A 17,623-nucleotide genomic window follows, 5' to 3' on the forward strand; every position below is an offset into this window, starting at 1 on the left:
CTGATTGCCTCTAATAGCAGTGAAGTCCTTCATCAAGAACCTCAGGGATCTGCAAAGGAAAATCACAATATAAGAATGGGTGTTGTAATTGCTGTTATGATGATGTAGCAATAGGAGGACAAGATCAGCCTCATGGTGGACATGGGGGCAAAAAAGGTCCCAGTTGGGTCAGACAATGGCAGAAGGACATGTGAGCATGTAGGACACTCTTCTCTACAGCTTTACCTCAAGACCCTCAAAATAGGGTCGCCCATTACAATTTCCTTAAAGGAAAGCCTTCTGAGGAGCTTCTGGCCTTCCTCTTCATTTCTCTGTCGCAGTTGAAGGGTACAATCCTGCAGGTGATTGAGCTGGCATAGGTGAAGAGCTAAACTACAATAAAAGGGAAAGAATCAGCAGGTAAAGAGAGGCAGGAACCTCCTCGATTGCTTTTGCTACTACGGCAAATAGCTGTAGGTGTGCACGGCAAAATAACATCATTGGCAGGTAGCAGATGACCTGCCTGGAGAAAAAGAACCTGCCGTTTCTTGGAGTTCCTTCCTTAACTCAAGAGTCAAAAGCTTATGTTATGATTATAAAGATTTCAGCTCTGCAGATGATTACATGGATGAAAAGATAATATCAAATGAGGAGACTTCCCATTTTTATTTGTTTTTGAGAAATCTATAAAATCCCACTGTGTAAAACACATTAATAATATTAGCAGAGCATATTCAAATTCTCGAAAGCAAGGTATTAATTTAGCCTGCCTGTAAAAATGCATTACAAAACAGTCTTTAACAATACACACTTGTCTTATTGCAGCCAGAGTACATGAAAATAGTAAAAAATTGGGAACAATTAATTTCTGGTGTAATTCCACCACTTCTAGAAGGGAAAGGAATCTTGGTTGTCAAGATCTGTGAGCAGTGAAAGTCTTGGAACATTCAAGACAGAGGAGTAAGCAGAATAGTGCTATTAACTGTCCAGTGACTTCTTTAAGGAGACAAATGGTGGTAATATTCAAACAGAAACCTATGAGAACTTCAAGCCAGGTTTTGCTGCTATAAAAGCAACAACTGCTGATATTGGAGTTGCCTCCCGTGTCACATGTGGCCAAAGACAAAACAGAAATATAAGGGATCTTTCCTAGCAATTCAGCTCGCAAAACACAAAAGTTTCTGTAGTTAAGAAATGTGCTATGGCTTCACGGGTCTTATGCTGCCCACGTTCGCCATCTGTGATATGGATTATCAAAACCAAGATCGCGGACTTTGGCTCAGGCAGACTCTGGTCAGAAGTGATGTCTGGTGACCCTGCAGTGCCGTTTGCAATCCCTGCGTTGCAGTCCCTGGTTAACCCTTCCAGGGCAGCGTTCGGAGCCTTCTAGCGTGATGCATATTGGGGCATATCCTTATAGTAGCATTTCTCTGTGGACTGTGACTAAAGCTACTAAAATACACATCACAGTATTGATATCTGCTTACACAGTGAACCATTCTCCGTACCTCATAGGACTACATCACAGCGTTTATCAACCACATAATTACCATTTGTCTTAATACAGTGTGAAATGTTCGTAACCAGGACATAACTGATGTTGCAGTAGGAAGCCTCAAGGGGCAATAGCCAGCTGTTAAATACAACAGCTAGAAATCACTAACTGTGTGCCTTTATTACAGTTTCATCTGCCTTGAAGAGGTAGTTGAGTTGCAAATACTTTGTAAAAGATAGTTACAGCAAATGTTTAGAAGACCCAGATGGAGAAGATCAGCCAGGAGAGCTGAAACAGCTCAGAGGCTCGGTTTCATGCGGCAATGTAGCAGACAACCGGCTGCAGCCTCTGGGGTTGGACTAGGCTCTAAAAGAGGAATGCTGAGGACACGGAGAGGGAGGAGTGCAGCTTAATGGAATCTAGTGAAAGAAAACCGGAGGATTTACAAATCACCACCTGCAGTATTTCTACATCAGCTTATTCTGTGAGCAATCTGAATGCCTAGAAATTTGAAACTAGCTTCAGCCCTCAGAGTCTGCCTCGTTTTAAGTACACCCCACATGTTCAATCCACCCCTGCATACACACGTGCTTACATCTGTTTAAAAATACGTTTTTTGTAAACTTTGTCCATAGTCAGGGCCTTCCATAAGGTAAGAAGAGTACTTTAGCAGGGGACATGTTCTCTGTGTCTGTAACCATATATACAGGTGGGATACATGGTTATACAATTTTGTTATGATAACCGGTGGAAGTAGTGTGCATACAGTGCATTGGTCCTGTTGGAGAGCATGAACTCTGTCTAGACTTCTAGCATTTATTTACACATTGCATAAGTACAAATTAGTATGTTAGGTGAAAAATGTAATCCAATGTACATGCACTACAGAGAAAGATTCTCCATAAGGAAAATAAATGAATTTCTAGACCAATGGGATAGAATTCATCCCTTATCATATACTCAGTAAACTCCACTGAATCTACAAGCACCAACAAAACAACTTCTTCACAATTCAACACTTAGTTTATAGTCACACTTTTAGGGATGAAATATCTTCATTTGGATGGTGTATTTATATGCCAGCATCTGCAGTTTTGGGGAAGAGCAGTAGTTTCTAGACAAGAATAGGAATCCAGGGGGGTAATACTCATTTACCCCTTCAGTTGTTGATCAGTCTTTTGACTCTAACAAAAGCACCATAGATGAAAATAAGCCTAATTTACGGATTAATTCACAGAATCACAGACTCACAGAATGTCAGGGATTGAAAGGAACCTCAAAAGCTCATCCAGTCCAGTCCAGTCCCCCTGCTGGAGCAGGAACACCCAGATGAGGTTACACAGGAAGAGTTCCACATGGGTTTTGAATGTCTCCAGAGAAGGAGACTCCACAATGTCCCTGGGCAGCCTGTTCCAGTTGGAAATGGTCACATCAAGACTATAGATTTCAAGCAGCAGGCTTTCTACAGCTGTTGAACATCTGCAGCAGACACCTTGAGTCAAATCTGAACTGTTTATAGCTGAAATAATCACAAAGCTCTGAGCCACCTTGGCCCTGGCAACATGTGAATTCAGAAGCTCCTTGGTAGTCCTCCAGAACCAGAAACTCAATACAGAGACCTGTATGGCTCTGTGAAAACCAGCCCAAGACAGGGCTGATGCCAGATCTGAACTAATAAGCTCTGCAGTCTCCAATTGAAGCTTCTCAAGTGACTGCACACTGCTTTACAGTATGTCTCATAATGTCTATATTATTTAGTGTGCTTTTTACTATTACTGGGATTATTTCAGCAGGATACTTGCTTGTACTTTCATTTCCAAGAATTTTAATGAAAAATTTCATGTTTAAGTTTGCAATTTACATTGCTGCACATGACACATGCTGAATCCAAGTGCCACTTTCCAAGAGTCTGTTTCAAAAGGCCATTCGAGGAGTTCAAGTTTTAAAGAACAGCTCTTGACCTCCTGGTGAACTCCAGTGGGAAACAGAAGTTCAAATGTTAGTTGGTATTTCTCCAGCATGTAGAGCTCTGTAATGTTTAAGTGTGCCAAATTTCAGTCTTCTAGTTTAATGGGAATATGCCAATTAATTATATTTCAATAAAAGAAGAAACTATATTGTATAGCAGTTACTACAGTTCTCAGCAATTCTCCCTGCCCCGTTCCCAGGGATATGAAAGGAACTTAAGAAATCACATGCAATGCCAAACCTGAGATGTTTCTGGGCACCATGGATCATCTAGCAATAGATAATGAGGAGTTGATTGTGCATGTATTAGACTCTGGAGCTCTATTGTATAATTATACTAAAATCAGTAGATCAGTGTGTTGCAGTGGTGATAAATTTAATTTTGAATAAAACCTTTTGTTTCACAATGTCTGAAGCAAATTAAAGATGCATCAACACATCACCATGTTGTAGTCTCTAGATTTTTTTTTTAGGTCACTAAAAATATTTTTGGTATCTATTTGTGTTTCACAAAATAGGGCTGAAAGACATGGGGCTGTTCTAACAGAACTTTGAGCACCTATGATTATGATTAGAGGGTAAAATACAAGCAAGTTCTTCAGCAATGTTTCTAGTAAAAGCAACTGTCTTTTTGTAGTCTTATATACACCATACATTCAGTACTCATGTTTAAAAGAAATAACTTATTATTAGTTTCTTAGATTTTTCTTCAATGCCTTGTATTTGAACACGTGGATAAAAGATGAATGGAGTAAGTTCTACGATTCACCTTATGTAAAAGAGAACTGGATTGATCCACTGCTAAGGTAAGCAGGACTGAAGTAGCCTGTGGCCGCCTCAAAGTTTAAATGATGCAGAAAGCTTCCCCTCAAAGTTCAATTTGCTTTTAAAGTGTTTGTCCTGTTGAAAGTCACTCAGAACCCTTCTTGTCTTCATGAGACTATAGGAACCCCTTTTGCTTACCCAGAGGCAAGGTTCTCTCATGGAAAAGTCCTTTTGCAGCTGTCATACATTTGTTTCTCAGTGCCCCTGAACAGATCAAACGTCGTACTCTGAAAACAAAAAATAGAAGGTTCGCATTATCTCACAGAGTTAGATTCATGCCTCCTAAGTTCCTTCAGTATCTGTATGACATTAAGTATATGAAAAAAGATGAGTGACTTGCCTGAGTTGGGCTTTATGCGCAGACTTGATTATGCCAATGGCCGTAAAATCCCTTCTGAGCAAATCAGATAAGCATGTAAACAAGTCTTTTAAAACTATTATTTATTTACATAATTGCAGCATCGTTTAATGCTTTGAGGTGCCAGGTGTGTCCACACATTGGTTAGGTGGTGCTACAGTAGTAGCAACATTTCCATGTGGAGAAACAGTAGCTCTGCAGCCTATTGTGTCACTTTTTCACTCTCATGTTTAGCCAGGACAGATAAATTGGAGCTAGCATTGGTACACCTGTGTGGCTGCAATCACACATCCTCCTCACTGCATGATAGATTAACCCAGATCGTGGCTAACGCCATTACACAAAAATAGATTATAAACCATGTTAGCTGAAAAAGAGTTTGCATTCACTTTTGTGAAATTGAAGTCAGTAGAATTAGTTATTTCCTACTATGTAAGTTACGCCAAATTAGCAAATGTACACCATAGATTTGGTTTGCAATACTCCAGATTCCACACAGTTCTACAGGAACTGCAGGGATATATCTGAAGTAAGAATTTGACTCAATTTATTCCAGTGTAGTAATTCTAATTATAACATATGCTTACAATAGTGTAAAGATACAGACAGAGATATACAGACAGAGATAGACACACATATCCACGCTCTGTATATACACATATATATACATATGCATGCAGGCAGATACTTAATCTATAGCTTGTTTCATTAACACTAAGCTCATTGGAGCTGTTCTTCACAGTCAGTTACATTTAACGTAACAAACGTGTTTTGCCTAGAATTAGTAAATCTAAGTTGCACAAGAATGTTAAAGCCCATATTTGGTTACTAGGTTTGAAACTTGCTTCGAAAGGCTAAGGATGCATTGGTCAGTTCAATCCGTTCAGTAGCTTGGAGTCTTTTAAATGTGTCTTTGTATTCCCCTTTCTAAGGTCAATTAGGTTAACATAAAGACTCCTATTTATTTTAATGGAGCTACATTACTTGCAGAAATTACTTGCAAGCCTCATCCCACAATGACAGTACTAGCTAAGGTAACAGTCACATAAACAAGTTACTGTAAATTTACACTGTCGGCTGCTTTTTAAGTTCTGGGAGAGCTCCATTGCATGTGTAATACTTAAAGACAAAACACATACAGAGGAGGAGTAACTGACATGAAGCTGTCACTATAATTAGGCCCGTGATAACTTGTGTCTTACCTTGAATTCTGCATGTTCATGCCATTCCTTGGAAGAAGTCTGAACCTTCCTACAAACCAAAGTCCAAACAGAGAAAACAAAATCATCTTGACTGCCCCACAGGGTTCACTGAGGGTTCATTCGCTAATTCACCCAACTCCTTACATCTTTCTATTTTTTTATTAGAACCGACTGTGCTATGAGATGGATTTATGTGTGCTCTCGGTTGGTAAAAGTGGCAATGCTCAGACCACTCTTCATAGTTTTTTCATTTAAGTACGTTAAGCATGTACTTAGCTTATGAAAGCTGCTTTTCTGATTCATAGTCTGGTCCTCCTGCAAAACAAACTGGTGATGTTGTTGCTTAGTCAGCAAAAACTGTGGCTATTTCACCCCCACTAGTCTGAATGGATTGGCATCCATCAGGAGGTGAAGTAATGCAGTCCTACTAAATCATGAGCACAAACTCATAGGTCAGTTTTATTAAAATTGAATGTCTGAAAGCACTGCAGAATTTGCACCAATGCCAACCTCATACCCGGTGTGTAAGTTTGCATGAGAGAAAATAATGAAATAAAATTGAAAAATCTGTTTTTATTTGAAGATGGCAGCCGAAAGTACAGCGACTGATTGAACAGCTCACAGATAAACTGAATAATCGTACTACCACTGTCAAGACTTCGAGGGTCACTCAGCCAGAGGAATTTAATTTGACTGTACCCAAGCCACGTGCCATTCCTGTACCTCTGCCAATACGGACACTGGTTAAAAGCTTACCTGTGAGTATTTTATGCTTTGAGAGTTACTAAGTTTTATGTATGCTTGTGCACAAAATCACGGTAAGGGAGTTAATGGTCTCTTTCAAAATAATTGTAGAAAATCTACAACCTTTGACAGATCAAAAAAGGATTTTTATAATATTCTGTGTTAATGAAGATCAGATTCCTAAAAAAGACCAAACTAATTCTTTTCACTTCAGTGAATGTTGTGTAAGCAAATTATAAGCCAAACAAAAGAAAGGGGAAAAAATGGTTCCTGTAGTTGTTTTGTGACTTTTGGAGGTAAAACTATACAATGGGTACAAATTGATGATAGCATTGGTACAAGTGTTTCTGGGAGACCTTGGATTTGTAAGATCTTTGCTTTGGATAATGTACTGAAGCAGGTAAGAAAAGAACATTCTAATGAAATTTTGGTATAAATTCAGATTATTTTGTAGATGAACTCCCATTAAAATAAATCACAAAGCAATTTCACTGGAGTTGAGGTGGACTCCAGGCTTACAGCTCCTCCTTGAAAGTGGAATTTTATTCCTTTCTATCTGTATTAATGTTGAATCTCTAAACTTAAGGTTTTTCAGTGAAATTATTGCTCACAAACAAATGAGACCGTATTTATCTTTGAAATGCTATGCTTTTATTTTACTTATTGTCTAAGATTGTGATTCAGTTACACTGGTACAAATTGGAGACACACAACTGGCTTTAAGTTACCTCACTGGGACAAGGCAAACAGGATTTGGGATCAAGCTGCTAGGACTAACTTAATAGAGACTCCAAAATCTTCTATATTTAAATGCAGTGGGAAGTCACAGTTTTGGGCATTATCTGCCACCTTGTATTAGCACTTCAATTTTAAATAATACATGTATTGAATGCTCTTAGAAATGATTTATATCTAAGGATGGCAGAGCAATTTAGTGGTACTGTGTTATGCAGTTAATGGGATTTTACATTGAAACAGCTTAATACCAGGCTCTGAAAAACTGCATTTAATAACTATTTAATCAGTATAGGAATGAGTCATATTGCTGTCATTTTAGTACCTTTACGCCATGCAGCCCCTCTTAGAATAAATTTGCTTTCATGCGGATGCATTTACTGAAGTTCATTTTTGTTGTTAGGATTATACTAAATTTGGTTTACATTCTGGCCAAGTCTGCAAATTTAAAAGCTGTGTGAATCTAAACCCATTAGCGTAGTAGTGACATATGTTGTGCTCATTTCTGCACCTATCTCAGCAAATTAAGCTTCACTTTAATTTGCCATATTGTTGCCCGTATCACCATATTAGATCCTGAAATGAACAGACTGAAAAGGCAGCCCAGATGGCAAGAAAGAGTTAGTAAAGTGAGAGCAGGCCACCGTTTTGGCTACTGTATTGTGGAGAGGAATGCACGGAAATAAAGCCCTTCCAGATTCCATCCTATAATCTGTGGCAGAAATGTTCTCATCCGTTTTCTCACAAAGTTGTTAGTTCTATGAGATATCCACTTTTACTCATGGTTCTCATGCATTTGTCAAAGAACTTGTCATGGGGCGTATTAGCAGGGACTTTTGTGTTCACAATCACTGCAGACATGGTTACTGCTCAGCTTTGAAACAGCTGGACGAATTCATAGGGAAGCGTCTGGATTCTGAGCAGTGAATGCTCATAATTATTGCATCCCTATGGTGAAATTAATTCCTTCTGATTAATAGGATCATTATTTTAGGTATTTCTTTCTGCTCCATTGCATTATAGTAGAGATAAAATGCGAAGTAAGATGAGATGTATGACATCCATTGAGTTCAGGAGCTGGGACAGTGTCCTGTGCACCGAGCAGGTAATTCACAGAATCACAGAATGTCAGGGATTGGAAGGGACCTCAAAAGCTCATCCAGTCCAATCCCCCTGCCGGAGCAGGAACACCCAGATGAGGTTACACAGGAAGGTGTCCAGGCAGGTCTTGAATGTCTCCAGAGAGGGAGACTCCACAACCCCGCTGGGCAGCCTGTTCCAGTGTCTGTCACCCTCACTGAGAAGAAGTTTCTTCTCAAATTTAAGTGGAACCTTTTGTGTTCCAGTTTGAACTCATTACCCCTTGTCCTATCATTGGTTGTCACCAAGAAGAGCCTGGCTCCATCCTCATGACACTCATCCTTTATATATCTGTAAACATTAATGAGGTCACGCCTCAGTCTCCTCTTCTCCAAACTAAAGAGCCCCAGCTCCCTCACCCTTTCCTCACACAGGAGATGCTCCACTCCCTCCATCGTCTTTGTTGCCCTGGGCTGGACTCTCTCCAGCAGTTCCCTGTCCTTCTGGAACTGAGGGGCCCAGAACTGGACACAATATTCCAGGTGTGGTCTCACCAGGGCAGAGTAGAGGGGAAGGAGAACCTCTCTGACCTACTAACCACCCCCCTTCTAATCCACCCCAGGATGTCATTGGCCTTCCTGGCCACAAGGGCAGAGTGCTGGCTCATGGTCATCCTGCTGTCCACCACTAGCCCCAGGTCCCTTTCCCCTATGCTGCTTTCTAATAGGTCATTCCCCAACTTATCCTGGAACCTGGGGTTGTTCCTGCCCAGATGCAAGACTCTACACTTGCTCTTGTTGTATTTCATTGAATTTCTCCCTGCCCAGCTTTCCTCGCAGGAGGCGCCTGGAGCTGAGGGTTACTGCAGAAGGCAGGTATTCATCCTAGCGATTTACACCGAGATGGGACCCTGCGCTGACCTTGCAAGGTTTCATTGGAGTAACATGGGCCTAGAAGGTTAAAGTAATCATTTGTCATCAAAGACATTCATCAGAAATGGGGGCACTAAGTCAAAAAAGAAAAACACTTGAATTTTAAAGTTTAATAACGACATCTTTCACTCTAAATATTTGGTCTAAAGATTATAAATTATTTTCTCCACTGTCCTTTGCGCACAAGCACATGGGTGCACACACAAGCATGCACATATGCATATAGACATTCATAAATACAATTCTGCAAAGAAAAATCTTTGCTTTAGCTTGAAGTTTGCAAAGAAAACAAATGAAGACAGGTGTTTAAACCTGATAACATGGAAAATGATTTGGACACATTTAACTTCCTGGATATCTTGGCCTTGAGTTACAAATAAAATCCATTCTTTTAATATCACCACTGTAATAGAATAATAAGATTATGCCATTATTTTATTTTTAGATTTTCTGTATACAAATTGTGTAGCTAGGAAAAAAAAAAAGGGTCACACTGAGATGTTATTGTAACACCATTTAGCCAAATTTAGTGCATTTTTTAGACATTTTGTATATCATTTCAGCTGTGCTTCATGAGTGGAGTCACTTGATTGTTTAAAATAATTAAATGGATGAATTCATTTGGCCAATACAGAGGATTTTGCTTGCAAATATACAGACCCAACAATATATTTAACTTTATGACCTTTTTATATATAAAGCTAGAAGCTCTTAATACAATAGCATTACATTAGATTGCCCTTCTCCATCTTACGACAGTAACTTTATTAAAATAGGAGAGTGATGACTACCAAAGTTCAAGTGATTATTCATTTTGTTCTTTCTTAAACTTCCTGTGGTAGCCACTCACTAAATAAACCTCTGGTAAAGGGATATCCAGAAAGCAGAAGGGAGCCTGACCACTGGCTGGAGAGGAAAAGCAGGGCTGGTGTTTCTTACCCATATCCCCCCTTTTTTCACATTAGGATTAAATAGGTACAGTTTGGACTTTTTCATCTGTTGCTGGAATTTACAATTTACTTATACTGACTTTTTCATCCTCTACCGGCAACTGTATTGTCTACCTATCTGGCCAATTTCTACTCATCAGCATGGTATCTGAGGGTTAAATTACAAGGCTAAGGTCATTTTTGAAACAGAGCCGATTGAAAAGTCTCCTCCTTAAATTACTTGGAATAAGCAGAGCAGTTTCTGAGGAGAGATTTTCAGCTTACCCTGGCAGATGAGCACAGTTTTGCAGGTAAAGCACATGGCTGGGAAGAAGAGTGCAATAAACTGATACCCTCTGCCTGCGCAAGCCTTTGCAAATCCTCTGGGCTTTAATTTCTGCATCCATAAAAGCATAATAAAAACTATTAGGTACTGCTGGGAAATACTTGCAGTTCTACTTCACTTAAAAACCTCACAAAAATACCTGAGCAGTCTCACCAGTGTATTTAATTGCTAGCTGCTTCTGTGTGTGCATTTGTTTTCCCTGTAGATAATGACATTAAATAGCAAAGACAGTGGAAAGTACATCAGATTCATGAGGTTTTCAAAGCATAACTCTTTATGTAGTCTCATAAAGCTAGATGGGATCCCCATGTTCCATCAACTGCCATTCAGTACGATACAGATTATAGATTTTTCCCATTAATTCTTGAATTAATTCTGTAATTTCTAATTGAGCTAGAACATTTTTAGCAAGATAAATATTTAAGCAGATGTCCAGTAAACTGCCAGACTATCTCATGCACATAGGAAGGAGAAATCCTGTCTCTTTTCAGAGTTTGCTTCGGGGCAAAATTTATTGCTCAAGCAAATATCAAAATCCTCCAGAAGTTCCAGCCAAACTCAAAACCATCCAGTCCCCAGTCTTCTGCTGATCCAGGTGACAGCCAGCTGAGAAGTCTGTCCTGCTCTTTCTATCTGTAGTGCTTTCTGACATGTGAATGCTTTCCCAAATCTGTGACTAATGCTAGGAGAGCCCTCAGTCCTCTCCCTCCAAACATTTACTCCCCACCTCCAATGGCATTCCAGGCATCCTCGCTGTCTACAGCTACCTGAAGGGAGGTTGTGGCGTGGAGGGTGTTGTCTTTTCTCTCAAGTAGCAAGTGATATGACAGGAGGAAGTGGCCTCAAGTTGTGCCAGGGGAGGTTTAGATTGGATATTAGGACAAAATTCTTCGTGGAAAGGGTTTTCAGGCACTGGAACAGGCTGCCCAGGGCAGTGGTGGAGTCACCATCCCTGGAGGGGTTTAAACGGCGTTTAGACGAGGTTCTTAGGGACATGGTTTAGTGCTAGAGTTAGGTTGTGGTTGGACTCGATGATCCTGAGGGTCTCTTCCAACTGAAATGATTCTATGACATCAGGACAGCCATAGCAGACTAGAGCAAAGGCCCATGTTGCCCAGTGGGTGTTCTCCAGCTGTGGCCAAACACAGATAACTGAGAAGATTCCAGGGACAGGCCAAGCATAGCTGCTGCTTTCTCCAGCTGCCTTCTCTGTTTCCCACCATTTCGGTTCCAAGGCTTCCTCAGTTACAGTGAATTTCCTGGGTATTTCATAAACTTCACAGGATTTCTCTTCCCTAAACTTCTTTGGGGTCTCTGTAGCTTGTTGCTACTACTGTGCCGAAGAGCTCCACAGCTTCACTTTATTCAGCTGCCCTATCTGGCTGTCAGTGCTTTGAAGTTTATGAGACACCAAAGAGAACTTCTCCCCTTCTGGCAACTTCGTTTTCCCCTTGGTAGGGCGCATAGGATTTATTATTTATTTAGCCTTTCTTGTGCTAGTTTCAGATTTTTCTTTCTTTCCAGTCTTTTGTCCGGGGTTTATATTGCATTTGACAGGACTGAAAAGCTTGGGTAGTCCCAGCTAATTGGAATCTGTCCATGTCTTCTACACTGGCACTAATAGAAAAGAATCAATATTTAAAAAATAACTGCAGCTGTTCTATGGTAAAAGTGAAGGTGTTTTTTTCCTGTAAGAATGTGTCACTTGCAAAGTTTTATACCCCATATTGTGGAGATTATTGCCTTTTAATACAGGTTCCTCCAAGCACCTATAAACCTCCAAAGGAAAAAAAGCAACTAGAGAAAAACCGAACAAAAAATTACCGAAAAGCACAAGTAAGTGTATTATATTTTTGTTCTAGTCTTTTCTTTCTTCTAAACTGTTTCTTCTGTATTGTTCCATTTTCACAAGTCTTAGAACTTTGTCTGAACTGTATTTGCTTTTGCACCTTATAGCTCCTGGCTCTTTCTCTAGAGTCATGAAGCTTTTGTCTTCTGTTCTGTCATCCTTTTTCCATCTTCATTATTTTATTATGAATTGTCTGAGACAAGATCCACCTTTTATTCACTGTACAAGTACTGTGTGAGAAATTATGCAAGTGGCCATGTAAGGCAGCAGAAACACAATGACTTTCTTCTCTTCACAAGCCTGAAATAGTTTGATGGCTCTTTTACTCCAACAGGACGTGTGGCTATGTAAGGTATTCACTTAATAATTTAGGCTTCAATATACAAAATATGCTGAATATTTTTGTTTGTTTTCTATAGTAACTGATAAATCACCACGTCATTTTAAAATACCAGCAGATTCTGATATTTTTGTGTGTGGACCCCATACTCTTCAGCAGGCTGAGAGAGTGGGAACTCATCAGGATTTGTAGAGAAGCAGAGTACACAGGCTGTGTGTTAAGAGAGCAGGAGAAGGGAAGGCCTGGAAAAATAACCACATCTAGTTATTTGATCCAAACTTTGATAATGAATCCTGCTCATTGAGTTAGCTCCTATCATAGTTAAAACAGATTGTTGTCGTCTTCTCCTTGGAAGAGAATTAATTAAATGTCAGTTTCCACTTTTTTTCTTCCTCCCCACACTGCAATCACCACACCCAATCGAATACCGGTATAAGCTCGATAAAAGGCATGCTATTTGACTCCTTTTTATCTGTACCACCCTTCTGAAAATGCCTTACTCCGGCTTTCACTAGACACTACAAGTCCATTTATCACTGTTCTGGGCTCTCCTCATGTCCTTGTGAAAGGGGCATTGGATTCTGTTCCTAAACTGTAGTAAATGCCTTAATGTGTGATAGATTCTAGGGGAATAAGCTTTGCATTCCTTTTGCTGGCCCATCACATTTCCTATGCTTGGTATTTCATTATAAAAGAAAACAACCTTGATTTTTATCCTTTTACTGTTTCCATATTGTGGAGCAAGCACATGCCTGTTTGTCTGTGTGCTTATTTGTATGTACAAACTTCCTAGAAAATCTAGGGAGGTAAAGCAAGATACCACAGTGCCTATATTTTCAAAAATCTATGATAACTATAAAATCACTTAAACTACCAGCCACATTCTTCAGTGGAGAAAATGCGTGAACACAAGGAACAAAGGAAAACCACCACAGAAATTATAGCTGCAATAACACCAGTTTTTGTCGCTTCTGGAATGTTGTAAAAGGCATCCAAAGCATTCACAAAGGTCAGTTCCCTGGACTGTTTGCTAAACAAGCCGGAATGTTCACTCCTAAAAGAAATATGCATTAAAAATGCCATGTGTTTCGTAGCATTTTTGCAGAAGCTTCAGCTGTCACTGTAAGTACCACGTCTGAGCTCCTATAGGGAGGAGTGTGAACATTGGAAGCCACACTCTAGTGTGATGTTCTGGATCACTTCTGGCCACAAAGACATTAGAAAATCCAGTCTGTGTCTCACAGCGTCGATTAGAGATTACTGTTTACAGCCAAAAGAAATATCCAAAAACTAGAAATGTGGTTGCTTTTACTTCCTCCTTAAAAATTATAGGTGTAATTACTGTTAGGGCTATGCTTATTGGTGCAGCCCTCGATGCTCTGATCCCCTGATCAGAATCTAATTTAACTCAAAACTGAAACCATTGTTTGTTAGCCTTAGAAACGGATATTATGGATGGTACTGATGTGCCATAGATAATTATGAGACTTTTAAGTCAAATTCTGAATAAGGAACAAGTTTCATAATGGCAGACCTAGCAAAGGCCCAGTGCCCTATGCAAAGGATACAGCCAGGAAGAACTATGGAGAAAATCAAGACTTGCCTACTTCATGTCTTTAATCAGGAATGAAAATTCATATCAATACTAAGTCAAGCTTTCATTCATTGGAAACTATATACTGGTCTGGGCTGCAAGGCTTTTTGAGACAGAAAATTCTTATTAGAGAATTTAAATGTACTGTATTTTTTAAGCTAATTGCTTTAATTTTAGGCTCCGCTCCTCAAAGCAGCAGCTAACCAGTTCAAGTGTGTAACCAGGAAGCCTGAAAAGGAAGAGGTATGCTAGAAAATACTGCATTGTCTAGAAATCCCCCAGTACGAAGAAGAAAAATGGCTGGAGTATTTAAAGATATCTCAAAGTATTTGAAAATGTTTATTTATTTAGGAATAGGAATTATGTGCTGTCGTAGGTAGCTGTTCTGTCATTTCACATCCGTGTTGTTAGCCTTCCTATGATACCACTCCAACAAGACTCCAAACTGGCAATATTTCTCTAAACCCACATGTTATTTTTCCACATTCCACTTTTATGCCACAGAGCAGCCAAGCTGAGGGGATATGTTCCCATTCATACAGAATTCTTGCTTTGCTTGATTCCCAGTTTACAACTATGTCACCAAATTATGTATGTAATATATTCATTTCAGCATCACATATGCATATTCTATTCACTGCTTTCATCCCCATGGTACCAGACACTTTCACATCAGTATCTGTAGCTAAAACCATAAAATGAAATCAATAACCATGAGTAGAATTCTACCACTATTTAATAATTTCATTAAGTGTGCTTTGACACCCTGTTTTGTTTTCCCAAAGTCTATTTCAGTTAAGAGCTGAATATATATATATATATAGGTAACATTTCATAGTCAAACAAAACATCACTGTTACTTTTCTAACATTATTTTTGTCAATAAGTTTTAGTCAATATTTGGACCTACCTTTTCATGATAATTTGATATGAAATATTCTAAGTTTGGTGTACATAGCAAGTTTTTGTGGATATAACAATTCCAAAATATGTCCCCTATGGCTTTATTTGTCACTCTAGATGAATATTCAAGAGTTGTTTTTGGTAAATATCAAATACTTTTGCTGAGTACTTGAAAATCTGTCTCTGAAATGAAATAATGTATTTTTATTTTGAACTGCAGGACACCGATGACACTATGGAGAGTAAACCAGCAATCCAGGCTCAAAAGATCCAAAGCAAGGTGAGTAACCTTTAAGGTAATGTTGTCAGATGTACTTGAAAACTATGGAGTGAAAGCACCTATAAATTCTGTGGTGATGCAAACTTTGCTGGAATCCACATTTTTACTCCAAATTTTGTGGGTGGAGAATGGGATGGATTGCGTCTATGGCTTATTGGGTTTTTTTTATGTAAAATGGCAAGGAATGCAGGATGACCATGAGCCAGCACTGTGCCCTTGTGGCCCGGAAGGCCAATGCCATCCTGGGGTGTATTAGAAGGGGGGTGGTTAGTAGGTCCAGAGAGGTTCTCCTTCCCCTTTACTCTGCACTGGTGAGACCACACCTGGAATATTGTGTCCAGTTCTGGGCCCCTCAGTTCCAGAAGGACAGGGAACTGCTGGAGAGAGTCCAGCACAGGGCAACAAAGGTGATGGAGGGAGTGGAGCATCTCCTGTGTGAGGAAAGGCTGAGGGAGCTGGGGCTCTTTAGCTTGGAGAAGAGGGGACTGAGGCGTGACCTCATTAATGTTTGCAGATATATAAAGGATGAGTGTCACGAGGATGGAGCCAGGCTCTTCTCGGTGACAACCGGTGATAGGACAAGGGGTAATGGGTGCAGACACAAAAGGTTCCACTTAAATTTGAGAAGAAACTTCTTCTCAGTGAGGGTGACAGACACTGGAACAGGCTGCCCAGGGGCGTTGTGGAGTCTCCTACTCTGGAGACATTCAAACCTGCCTGGACACCTTCCTGTGTAACCTCATCTGGGTGTTCCTGCTCCGGCAGGGGGATTGGACTGGGTGAGCTTTAGAGGTCCCTTCCAATCCCTGACATTCTGTGATTCTGTGAGAATAGTGCACAGGAAAAAGGAAGAAAAAGAAAAGAAAAAGAAAAAGAAAAAGAAAAAGAAAAAGAAAAAGAAAAAGAAAAAGAAAAAGAAAAAGAAAAAGAAAAAGAAAAAGAAAAAGAAAAAGAAAAAGAAAAAGAAAAAGAAAAGAAAAGAGAAAGAGAAAGAGAAAGAGAAAGAGAAAGAGAAAGAGAAAGAGAAAGAGAAAGAGAAAGAGAAAGAGAAAGAGAAAGAGAAAGAGAAAGAGAAAGAGAAAGGAAAAGGAAAAGGAAGAAAAATAATTGTGAAACCTTGGTTTAGAAACTCAGCATAGGGACAGAAGAATCTTGTGTCTGTAAATCACTGTTTCAAAATTATATCCTAAGGAATGCTGAGCAATCACTCCAGCTAATGACTGCCTGATACACAATATACAATCGGTCTGGATGTTTGTCTTGTTGCCTTTAAACACATACTGAGGTCATAAAATCCACCACACTGATTGCTTCTCTGCTAGGATTTCCAAGGGTCAGAGAATTGTAAACATGGAAAATGGGCTGTTCAGCCTTAATGGTGTAACACATGGTAACACATGAAAGCTCACACTGCTATTTCTGCAATAACTGTACTACAGACAATCTTCAGTCTTACATCGTTCAATCTTTCACCTTTCATGTGTTTTACGTTCATATGCAGAATAATCTAATGTGGAAGGTGTGCTTGTATTGCGACCCTAAATATCTTGTGAGCAGGTCTACCTACTCTTTAAAACTACGTATTTAGGTACAGCTAATATATACGTTGGAAAGACTGATTCCCTGCTTGGGGAGCTGGGCATCTGGCAACTATTTGTAAAGCATATCTGGCATCACATACTGAAGTTATCTTTAATAACAGTGTCACCTATAACAGAATCACAGACTGGTTGGGGTTGAAAGGGGCCCCTGGAGATCATCCAGTCCAACCCACCTGCTAAAGCAGGTTCACCAGAGCAGATCACACAGGAATGTGTCCAGGTGGGTTTGAATGTCTGCAGAGAAGGAGACTCCACAACCTCTCTGGGCAGCCTGTTCCAGGGCTCTGGCAGCCTCAGAGTAAAGAAGTTTCTCCTCATATTCAGATGGAACCTCCTGTGCTTCAGTCTGTGCCCGTTGCCCCACATCCTATCATTGGGCACCACTGAAAAGAGTCTGGTCCATCCTCTTGACACCCACCCTTGAGATATTTACGAACAATGATGAGATCCCATCTCAGGTTCT

At 39.8% G+C, this 17,623-nt stretch overlaps 1 protein-coding gene across 6 annotated transcripts in view; it reads left to right on the forward strand.

Annotated features, from left to right (window-relative positions):
- Positions 1-17,623, forward strand: part of CFAP99 (cilia and flagella associated protein 99) — a 60,711-nt gene that overhangs the window by 17,771 nt on the left and 25,317 nt on the right. For 5 of the 6 annotated variants that reach the window (XM_065060391.1, XM_065060392.1, XM_065060388.1 and 2 more), the window contains 5 exons: positions 4,136-4,248; positions 6,411-6,585; positions 12,349-12,429; positions 14,554-14,619; positions 15,500-15,559. In XM_065060391.1, the coding sequence (XP_064916463.1) occupies positions 4,136-4,248; positions 6,411-6,585; positions 12,349-12,429; positions 14,554-14,619; positions 15,500-15,559 (495 nt within the window). The remainder of the gene's footprint in view (positions 1-4,135; positions 4,249-6,410; positions 6,586-12,348; positions 12,430-14,553; positions 14,620-15,499; positions 15,560-17,623) is intronic. The other variant, XM_065060389.1, reaches the window with a different exon arrangement.

The sequence above is a fragment of the Columba livia genome, chromosome 4 (genome assembly GCF_036013475.1).
Source record: "Columba livia isolate bColLiv1 breed racing homer chromosome 4, bColLiv1.pat.W.v2, whole genome shotgun sequence".
Taxonomy (NCBI): Eukaryota; Metazoa; Chordata; class Aves; order Columbiformes; family Columbidae; genus Columba; species Columba livia.